Raw genomic sequence first — 11,238 nt, 5'->3', positions numbered from 1 at the left:
CAGAGTCAGATGACTGAGCAACTATCACTCACTCAAGCCCCCCTTGAGTGAGGGGGCCCCTGATAGATATGGGACCTCGGGCAAGTCACCTCCTCTCCTTTCTGTGCCCCAGAGGTCCTCATCTGCAAAATGAGGAGCTGGGGCCAACCCCTTGCCAACCCCTAACTGCTCCTCCCTACAAACCTCCACGGGGGCTTCTGCAGCACTCGGCTCTACGCTGCGCTTGGCTGGGGCGGCACAGCGTCACAGGCACAGGATGCCTGGATGAAGCACACATGGACTCTCTAACGGGGGAGGACCCCATGGGACAGGGTGGCTCTTAATTAAGGCTCCATTGTGTGGTGCTGGCCTGGGGCCACGGAAGATCCAAGAGGGGGAAACTGCCTGGCCGGGGCTGTCCTAGGAGGCCTCCTGGCAGAGGGGACAGGAAGCACCAAGGGAAGGGCAAGTGAGCAAACGGCATCTTGCCTCCTCTGAAATATGCGCAATGCTGGTGTGGTCTGTCTTCCACTGTCTTCAGGCATCGCTATGCCCCATTCAAATGGGAGCGAGCTTTTTTATAAATCACCAAGTGAAAGTGAAAGTCGCTTAACCGTGTCCAGCTCTTTGCGATCCCACAGACTATATACTCCATGGAATTCTCCAGGCCAGAATACTGGAGTGGGTAGCCTTTCCCGTCTCCAGGGGATCTTCCCAACCCAGGGATCAAACCCAGGCCTCCTGCATACGAATTATAAACAGAACTCAGAAACCTCCTGCACTCCATGTATATACACTCTTCTCATGGCCATGTCCTTCTCCTAGGCAAATGCCAACTTCTATCTCCTGCAACCCATGCAGAGAGGGTGCCAGGAATGAAGCTCAGCGATTACTGGCATACAGGGAAAAGTTACTCTGCAATTCATGTATATCATATTCTGGATTAACAGGGCTCACCAGCCTTTAGTTTCAAAAAGTTACAACATGCATCCTTAGGTTTTCCAACTTGTGGTCCACTCTGACTCCAGGTTAGTAGCCATCCTTGGCCAGTACTTGCCAGCCCTGCCCACACAGTTTAAAATGGTCTCTGAGCGTGGTGTCAGCATTTGTCTCAAATCAAACCCACAAGGCTTCAGTGTACCACTTTTTCATGTGGCCGACAGCACTTTTGATCTCTATTACCTACCACAAAAGTTTTTTGCATGTGGAGTCAAAGTGATGATTATGAATGAAAAAAATTATATTAGTTTTATTAAATATAATATACAGTATTAATATACTTATTCATGGGTACTTTAGCCAGCCAAAGGGGAAAATGCTATCGCATTAAAAATCAACAAAATCCTCAAATATATATGTATTTTAAATATAAAATATAAATACATAATGCACAATTCCCCTTCATCTAAGACAGGAATGGGAATCCTAAAACTCTTTGAGAATATGGTTTTCCCACCTTTGTCTTTAAGTGTGATGAAGTAAAGTGAAAGTGAAAGTTGCTCAGTTGTGTCCGACTCTTTGCGACCCCATGGACTATACAGTCCATGGAATTCTCCAGGCCAGAATACTGGAGTGGGTAGCCTTTCCCTTCTCCAGCAGATCTTCCCGACCCAGGAACTGAATGAAGGTCTCCTGCATTACAGGCAGATTCCTTACCAACTGAGCTATCAGGGAAACCCTTAAGTGTGATAAACCCACTTAAATCCAGAATCACTCCAAGCCCCTGAGCAAGTTTTCCATGCAAAGATCAGGACAGCCTAGTAGCCAAGAACACAAGCATTAGGGCCAGGCTTCCTGAACTCAAATCCTGGCTTGGCTATTTACTGTATGACCTTGGGCAAGTTGCTTCACTCTGCTGTGACCCAGTTCCTTCTTCTGTAACATGGGGATAACAGGTTTGGATCTCACAGGATTGTGGGGAGGACTGAATGATGAAATAAAGACAGGACAAACGCTCAGAGCAATGCTTGAAGAAACCTAATCTACTATCACTATTAGCTGTGATATTAGATCTATAATTAGCTTAATTTTCCAGAATTTTTTTAAGTCTCAGTCTAATACAGGTGGCAGGTGCCATCTGGGTAGAGTTCGTGTTCCCTACAGCTACATGGACTCACTGACAAGTTAGGAAGTGGCATCAAAGACTTTCCTGGAACTCAGAGAGGAGACACCACTGCCTGCCTTCCGTCTCTGGCGTGACCCTTAATCACAGAAAAGGAGTGATTCTACACAAGGACACCAGGGTCTCCTTGCAGTCAGCTGTGCCAGGTGGGCCCACCTCTCTGACCCCTCCCCCGCCACGGTCCGCGATACACACACCAGTAACCACCCACCTAGCTGTGTCACAGTACTCACTTCTACTGTGGATAATACACTCAGATATTTTCTGTGCTATTCTCTATTCCCTTTATAAAAGGGTTCTATTTCGTAATCAAGTAGTAGGTCTCAATCTGTGATGTGAAAAGCAAATTGCTGACTGAGCTGCCCAGAGCCTGCCCATCTACAACCACCCAGCCATCTGATACCGCACTTGCCCTTCCCAATCCCCACATGCCTCCTCCTGCGGCCTCCACAGTGGACAGCTAATGGCTCTAGAGTTGTGGCCCCTGCTTCAGTAAGATCTGCTCAGGTTACAGCACTGCGCCCTCCTTATTCATTAAAATACTTCTAGGGTGAGGGGTTTTCAAAGCTTTCAACCATTCTCCTGCACTGCTTTTTTTTTTTTTAAATATTTATTTGTTTTTGGCTCCACGGAGTCTTTATTGCTTCAAGAGGGCTTCTCATTGTGGTGGCTCCTCCGTGGAACACAGGTTCTAGAGCGCTGTCTCAATAGCTGTGGCACGTGGGATCTTCCCGGACCAGGGATCAAACTCCTGTCCCCTGCATTGGCAGGCAGATTCTTAACCACTGAACCACCAGGGAAGTCCCCCTGCACGGCTTTTTAACACCTCTTTTAGCTGTAACTCTGCCACGACACCCAGGAGGAGATCCCCCCATCCTCCCTTGCAATTCCAGAGCAGCTGGGTGCCCACCAGAGCGTCACAGCACGGTGGCCAGCTGACAGAAGGGTTTTTCACAGCTGAGGTTGAGAGGTACAGGGCACTTAGGGGACCCATCTGAGGTCACCCCGCTAGTAAATGGGAGAACATTTTCTAAGTTTTCAACCCAGGTCTTCTGAGTCTATATCTAGGTCTTTGAGAGCTGCTCAATTCATGGCTGCCCTCTGTGGGTCTTCATTTTTCTCCTCTGTGACCCTTTGGGGAAAAGGATGTAAGAAAGGATGCAGCATTTTGATCCTTTGCTTTTGCTTTCTGTAAGTAAGGAAGTGTTCCCGTGCTTTTCCAAGTTCCTGCCTATCTCCAATTCTCCTAATTTGGTCCCCGCACAGCCAGGCTCCTGGCTTGTACACTCTGCTCCTGCTCGGGCTGCCTGGTTCATCTCGCAGGCACCAGGCTGGTTGTACCTCTTCCTCCTGCCCAGGGAGCCAGAGAAAGGTCACTTCTGAGCCTGCAAAGCTCTGTTTAAACAGCACCTCCAGTTTGTCCTAAGTTGCTTCCCACAGGGTCCAGGACCTATTGTTATTTGCTCTCCCCCAAACACATTTTTTCTTCCTGGAAGGAACAGGTACTCTTCGTATCTCCACAAGCTCAAGGCAGGACAGCTGGCATTCTTTCTGGACTCCAAAACACTTAATCCATCTTTCTGAATCTCAAAAAACAAAGGCAACACCACAAAGGCGCATCCTTTCTGAGAGGCTGCTATTTCAAAGGGGTGGTTACCATTGACCAGGCACTTCCCACGTGCTAAGCAGGGACACTGCTCAGCTCTGGGGGTCACAGCCATCCTGTAATGGTGGATGCAACTATCTCCAGGTTACTGATAAGGCACAGAGAGGGCAAATTACTTACCCAGAGTCACACAGCTACTAAGTGGGAGGCCAGGAATTTGAACCCTATCCTCTCAGCCTCCAAAGCCTGCACTCTTTCCACTACCCCATCCACCCCCTTAGGGGAAGAGGCTGAGGGACAGCACCACAGACTTTTTAAAAAACAAGCATGGCTTGCTTTTCAGTTCCACAACCTCCTCTCTTTCCACGTGTGACACACACACACACACCCCCTAGCCGCCTAGAAAGGTTTTAATCTTTTTAATTAAATGAATTTGAACTAATTTTGTTTGCAGGGATATGAAAAAATATTTACAGCTCCTCTTTCTCATGCCTCGAATAACTGGCTGGGACCCTGGCAAGACACTGCCATGTTGAGGCAGGAGGCTGCCCCACCGCTGTCACCAGGTCAGAGCCTGGACACGACACCCTCCTCCACTCAGAATAAACGGCGGGACCAGTGCTCTCAACCCTGGGACATCACAGGTCCCTCTGCCCAGGCCCCTCCTCACCCACTCTCACTTGGGCAATCTTGCTCTCAGACCCAGCCCGGAGCATCCCACACTGGCTCTGGGCATAGGGACATTAGCCCTAGGCATAAGGACAGGACATGAAGGTAACAGGTGCCCCACCTCTGGGCACATGGCCACCTAGTCTGCTTTCACCCAGCACAACTCATTTTTCCAAGTCCCAGTTTCAGCCTCCCTTCCTGCAACCTGGGCCAAACTGTCCACCCCCAGATCTCCATCCCCTGCTCATGGGGCTTGGCTGGGCCTGCTGGGGGCTGACGTGAGTCAGAAGAGACATGAAGGAAGGAGACGGAGGTGGCGTCAGACGCCTTTCAGGATCTGTGATTGCCACCCGCACCAGCGCCCCTCTGCCTGCCTGTCAGACCCTTTCTTCCTGCTCATAGCCTTGAGGACAGAGAGCGTGGGCCACCCTTCCCGTGGTCTCCTAGGAGAACAGGCTGCCCCTGGCCACCCACAGCCTGCTCTCGGCCCAGCACCAACCCAGGGAGCAAGCAGGGAGACCTGTGAACCAAATGTAGATTTCCCACACCTGTCCCTCCCGGCCGGCTGGAGCCAAAGTCAATCTATATTTCTGAAAACCTACTATGTGCAGGGTTCTTTGTGGGAGCAAAGGGCTGAGGATATGAGACACAATATGTGAAGAAGCTTCCTGTTTAGATGGAAAGGCAAGTACCATACAAGGCAGAACTCCTTGCCAAGTAGGATCCATCCAATCAGCACCCGGCATGAACTCTGGGCTGCAGTTTCAAGAAAGAGGAGAGAGAGTTCCTGCCTTCAAGAAACATATGCAACAGGAAACGCAATGCATCATGCTAAGTGTCCAAGGCAGGTATAAATGGGGCTTTAGGGAAGGTACGAGAAATGAGGTTCCAGAGCAAGGAAGGCTGCCAGGAGCCCACCCCAGCCCTACAGCAGGACCACGCTCTAGCCTGGACCTGATTTAAACTCTAGTTCAAACCGGCCCCCAAACCCAAATATGTTTTTCATCCAAGGTTAAATGGCTCACTCACTCTTCTCCCCATTTCGGATGTCAAGTCTGCATGCTGAGGTTTCCTTTTGGGCTTTTCTATTTATGTTGTCATTGATTACTTTGCTCCCAACTCATCTGATTTCAATTTGGACTGATTGGATCCTAATTTTATTACCATGTAATCTGAATGCACATAATTACTGTCATTATACTGCTAAGGGAAACAGCTCCTCCGCGGTGGGAAGACCTAAATTTAGGGCTTCCTGGCAAGGGCGGCACTGCCTGGGTGGACCCACAGTCGTCTCAGAGCCGGCAGCCCCTGGGAGCACAGATGCCCTCCCCACCCACCCTTGGCGAGGTGGGTATTTGGGCTTCATACCAGGGATGCACTTGAGGCCCCTCTCTGGAGCCTTGGGAACACACAGGGCTGTGAGCTAGGGGTCAGCGAGCCCACACTCTGCATCCTCTGGCTCACATGACCACCCGCCACTGCTGTGCTCAGCCTGGGTCCTCACTCTGCTGGTACCCACATGCCACCCAGAGGGGACCCTGTCCTCTAGGGTGGACGATGCCAACAGTCTCCCGCAAAACACTGGGGGGACAGGCAACTTCCCCAGTAACCATGAAGCCGAGGAAAGCAAGCTGGGATGGAAGGGACCACCTCTGAGCCCCATCCAAGGCCCTCTCCTCCTGGAGGCCTCCTTGACCTGTCCAGCCCTCTCCTGACTTTCGTCATTTATACCACACGACAGAGAAACTCTTACCCCCCTCATCACGCTGCCTCCTCCAAATGCTGAGAGCCTATTACAGATCAGTCTTACAGGACGTCATAAAGCCTGGGGCCAAAAGCCATGCTTTCTCCTCCCCCATCTCCCACAGTCGGGTGGGGCCAAGGCAGGGCCATACTCGCACGTCATACACGGGGACCCGAGGACCAGGGAACAGAGGGAAAGGTGCTGCTCCCCGCCCCCACCCCCAATCCGAGGGAGCCAGTCCCTGCAGCAGAGCCAGGGTCAGGCCCACTGGGTGGGGAGGCGGAGGCCCTCTGAGAGGGTCCTCAGCATACTTAGTGGGAAGGGTTAGAACGCAAAATCTCCCTCCCCAGAGATGGAGGGGTTGGAGAGGCTGCTAATTCTGAAGCACCTACCAGAGGCACCTGGAACCTAGCCCCTGTTGCTCTGGAACAAGCTGGGCACCCGACAACAAGGGCAGGCAGGGGTGTCAGGACATCAGGAATGGGAGGGACATGTATGGAAGAAGCTCCCTCTTTGGGAGACACTGGGCCAATGAAGGAACTAGGCTTATTGAGCTTGAAGAGAGATGTAGGTGGGGCTGAAAGCCAACACGTGGGAGAGACGCTGCACTGTTCTAGTTGCTGAAGAGGGTGGAAACAGGACGGCCTGGACGTAGGAGGCTGATGTGGGAAGCCAGGAACGTGGGCAAAGGAGCTTCCAGCGAGAGCAGACAGCTCGGCAGAGGCACCGCTGCAAGATCCCCCAGGCCGAGAGCAGCAGCCAGGGAGCCAGGATGAGGGGAGCAGCAGGCGAGGCCTGGCGCTCTGGGTTCCTGGGCCAGGGCTCCTTCCCCACTCGCCCTGCTGACCTCCTAGAGGGAAAGTTGCTGTGGGGAGAGGGCGAACACTGAGCTCGTCTGTAGTTCAGCCGCCTCAGCAGAGAGTGGTAAGCAAGCAGCTGAGCACAAGGCAGGGACTGGGTGCTGGAGTCCAGAGGGAAGGAGGTGGCTGACAGAGAGACCACCCTCCCATCCAGCACAGAGCTGGTTCCGACTCTGAACGGTGGGCTAGCCCAGGTTAACTCCAAGGTCCTGCTCATTTCCCCTGTGCTGGGCAGGTGGGGGGCACCCTGTCTTCTGACTCCACATTTGGCTCCCTGGAGAAAGTCAAGGCTAAAGCACAAACCTGACACCATCCTGAGTTGGGGGATGAAGGCTGGAGTTTTCAGAAGCCATTCTCCACTCCCCCACCCCTTCCACACACAGCAAGACGCACCCACCTGCTGCCACCCTCCTGCAGGAAGCTGCCAGGACCCGGGCCCTGCGACCGGAATCACTCACCCAATGCAGGGACCCGATGCAGACCTTGGCGGCCATCAGGGGCACGGTGGGGTCCGAGGGCCGAAGCTTCACGCACTCCCGCAGCAGCGACACGGCATAGGATGACTGCAGGAGAAAGGGCGGCAACACGGTCACTCATAGCCCTGGGTTGCAGCAGACTGGGTGTTTCATGCCTTCAGTGGGGGCATCTCCCAAACGGCCAGCCCCTGCCCTGCACCCCTTTCCTCCCAAGCCAGGAAGAGGCCCACTGGAAGGACCCCAGGCGGTGGTGGCAGGCAAGTCCCCCCGGGGCTGTTTCCTCATCTGGAAAATGGAGGCTGTGACCCTTGCCAGAGGTGATGTAACAAGAGCTAAGGAGAAAAAATAGGGAAACTCTTCAAAAGGAATTCACATGTGAACCACAGGAATTTTAGAGGTAGAAGGAAACTCTCCCAAATCTCTGAGAGGTGATAAGGTTTTACAGGTGATAAGAGGAGGACACACCCACATGGAGACTGGCGGGAGCAAAAAGGCTGTCAGGAAAGAAGCCATGGAGATGGGGCCACAGACATGCTGAGGATGGCCAAGTGTGGAGGGTCAGTAAAGCCCAGCCCACAGGCCAAATGTGGCCCTCTGCCTGCTTCTGTAAATAAAGTTTTATTAGAACTTGGCCACACCCATTCAGACGAGTATTGCCTACAAATGCTCTCATGATGCAAAGGCAGAGTGGGATAGTTCCCACAAAGATTGTTTGATCTACAAAGTTAAAAATGTTTACTCTCTGACCCTTTACAGAAAGTCTGCTGACCTCTGTTCTAAGTGCTTTATAAATATGAAGTCATTTATTTTTCACAACTCTCCTATGAGGTAGGTTGCTATTGAAACCATGTAACTCAGATTGGGGCTTGAACCTATGGTCTTTTAACTGAGATCACACACCTGGTTCTCAGGACCTAATGCAGCTCAGGTTCTTGATGTCTCATCACAGAAAGAATTCAGTGACAGAAACAAAGTGATAGGTAAGAAGTGGATTTATTTAGGGAGAAACACACTCCACAGAGTGTGGGCCAGAAGAGAGAGCGCCCTTGAAATATGGCACAGTCAGTTTTTACAGGCTGGGTAACTCTATAGGCTAATGAGTGGGAGGATTATTCCAACTATTTCATCACATCCTAAAGGCTGTCCCTGCCCCCTTCCCTCCTGTTTCACTCTGTCCCTATTTACAGATGAGGAAACTGAAATGCAGAGAAGTGGTGTGTTTGAAGCCACACTGACTATAAATGGCTGAGCTGGGGTTTGAAGAGTTTGACTTTAACCACTGTCCTATCCTGCCTACCTTGGCCAGCGAGGAGGCTTCCGTCTCCCTCCTACACACGCGTGTGCAGGCACGTGTGCACATGTGTGTAACTACAATTCCCACAAGCTGGGCCCTACTGTTGGCCCAGCTCGCCACCATTAGTTAGCTTCATCCTCCCTGGCTACTCCAGAGGCCCCGTGAGGACATGGGGACTCTGTGAAGGCTCCCTGTCCACAGCACAGTACGGAGACTAGTGGACACAGACCTGGGGCCCCACTGGTCTGTGTCCACCCTGGGACCCCGCCTTTCTCTACCTGCCTTTCCTTTCCCCGCAGAGAAAGGAGAGCTTTTCTCAGCCCAGATGTGACAGACTTCCCTGGGCTCTGGGCTCAGGCTTATTAGGCTGATTTCAGGTGTCTCAGCCTTGGGCCTGCTCCGTGTCAACCGTGGCACTGGGAGTTGTGGGGTCCCTGCTGGGAGGGGCAAGAGACCCACAGAAAGGCTGGGTGGAGAGGACAAAGCCCCGCACCACTGCTCTCTCAGGAAAGAAGAGGGTAAGAGACCAAGAGAGTGTTAGCATACGACCAGCTGGGAGGCTGGGGGCCTGTGGGGCAGGGGGATTCTCGGTGTGGGCTGTGGCGAGAGAGGCCAGCGAAGGGCTGGCAGGAGGTGCCAGGCCACCCCCCTCTCCCAAAACCCTCTCTCTGGAGGCTGCTCCCAGCCCCTCGCTGTGGCCCCCTCCGCCCCACCCCGAAGCAAGCCCTTTCCCTTTCCCTGGCTGCTGACCTCAGCATCCCCGAAACCCAGACTTCTCTAACCCTGACCCTCCATGTCCCACCCCGACCTGGACCAGGAAACACTGCTATTTAAGGAGCCATCTGAGGACTCCTCAGTCAGAGCTGCTGGCTCTTTTTTTTTTTTTCTTTTTTTGTCATGCTGGTTACCTAGCAACACAGCCACTGAGGAGACCAAGAGAAGAAGCGACCTAAATCATGCCAGGGAACTTGTCCTCTCTTCCTGCAGGTGGAGGTGCCGGATATACTCATATCCGCTTGGCCTCACCTTCTGCACACAACTGCAGGGACAGAACCTGGATTCCCACCTTAGGCTCCTGGCAAAGGACAAGGTCTGGCTATTCTTCCCAGGGCTGCATGGGCCAACCAGGCAGGCTGAGCTGGTGTGCAGGGTTCCTGAGGGGCGGGGATGGAGAGCCTGCATCCAGAGCAATCTCCTGCTGCACTAACCCAGGTGTAGGTGTGACACAGCCTGTGGGGCCTCACGCACGAGGCACTCACTGATCACTCCAACCTCCTGCCTGTAAGCCCATTCTTGTGTCTACCTTCCTGTTCTGGGAAGGAGCCAGGCCATGACACCAGCTCCCCAGATTCTGGGGTGTGCCAGGCTGCGTCTGAACCTCTCTGAGCCTGGCTCTTTTCAGTAAGGGGGTTGAAGACCTTGTAATTCCCAGGTTGGTGTGACACTTTCTCCTGAAACGGGGGCCTTCCAGGAGCACCCCCAGAAATTAAAGCTAACATCTGAGAGCAGTGCATTCTTCTGAGGAGGGGTCCCCAGCTTTCCTCAGCATCTCAAAGTGGTCCACGACCCACAGAAGGGTGGAGACCTAGCCCTGGGCCTCTCCTCCCAGACCATACTCAGACTAGAGGCTCTTTCTCTGTTTCCTCGAGGCAGAAAGAAGCTGTCAATGTCATCACCAGCTACCTCCCCAGGCTCCATACAAGCCCCAGCCCCCTTCTTCCTCCCCTTGGCCTCAACCCATCTGTGTTCTGAGCTCCCTCTGACCCTTAACAAGACCCTGCTGAGCACACAGCCAGGGTACATCATGTCATGACTTACAGGATGCCCTGTGAGGTGGCCAAGATGATGAGGGAAGGGGAAGAGGCTGGGAAGAAAAACACTTGGCAAGGTAACAAGGGTGCAGAGAAGGCTCCTGCTTGATTCTTGGCTGTACTTCTCCAGCCCCTTCCCACCTGTCAGAAGAGGCACTTGCTCTTCCCCCATCCCCACCAGAACCTGGTGAGCATAGCCTCCTTTCGGGGGGTGGGGTGGGGTGGCGGGGAGGGTGCTGGCAAGCCCAGGAGGACCCTCCTTGGAGATGACTGCAGGGCTAGAAGAGCAGGTGGCACAAATGGCTTGGGGGTGGCGGGGGAGGAATTCCCTCAGCCCCACAACTGGGCTCTGGGTGTTTATAGCTCTTGGAACGATCTGTGAGCTCAAGCCTCCTTACTTCCTGCATTCGTAGCATCCTCAGCCCCAACACCCTCAGCACCCAGCTCCGGAAAGGTTTTCCTTTCATGTCACTGCTGAGAATAGAGGCTTATGTAAGTGTGATTCTCATGGGAGGGAAAACCAGTGGGTGCAGGGACAGGGCTTGGGGAGAGGGTGGTGGAGGGCAAACTCAGTTCTGGAGACCTGGATAAGGTCAGCCCTGCTCCGGGCAGGACTCCTCCTGACCACCCCAGCACATCCACCTCGCAGAGCACCCAAAACACTTCCTTGGGAGAAG

General features: G+C 53.1%; 1 protein-coding gene across 1 annotated transcript in view; it reads right to left on the bottom strand.

Annotated features, from left to right (window-relative positions):
- Positions 1–11,238, bottom strand: part of TTC7A (tetratricopeptide repeat domain 7A) — a 123,021-nt gene that overhangs the window by 50,161 nt on the left and 61,622 nt on the right. Inside the window, exon 11 of the mRNA XM_010838655.1 lies at positions 7,439–7,543. Coding sequence (XP_010836957.1) covers positions 7,439–7,543 — 105 coding nt within the window. The remainder of the gene's footprint in view (positions 1–7,438; positions 7,544–11,238) is intronic.

Source organism: Bison bison, unplaced genomic scaffold (assembly GCF_000754665.1).
Source record: "Bison bison bison isolate TAMUID 2011002044 unplaced genomic scaffold, Bison_UMD1.0 scf7180017864101, whole genome shotgun sequence".
NCBI lineage: Eukaryota > Metazoa > Chordata > Mammalia > Artiodactyla > Bovidae > Bison > Bison bison.
Note: the sequence above shows the minus strand (reverse complement) of the source record. Positions and strands in the feature narration are given on the sequence as shown.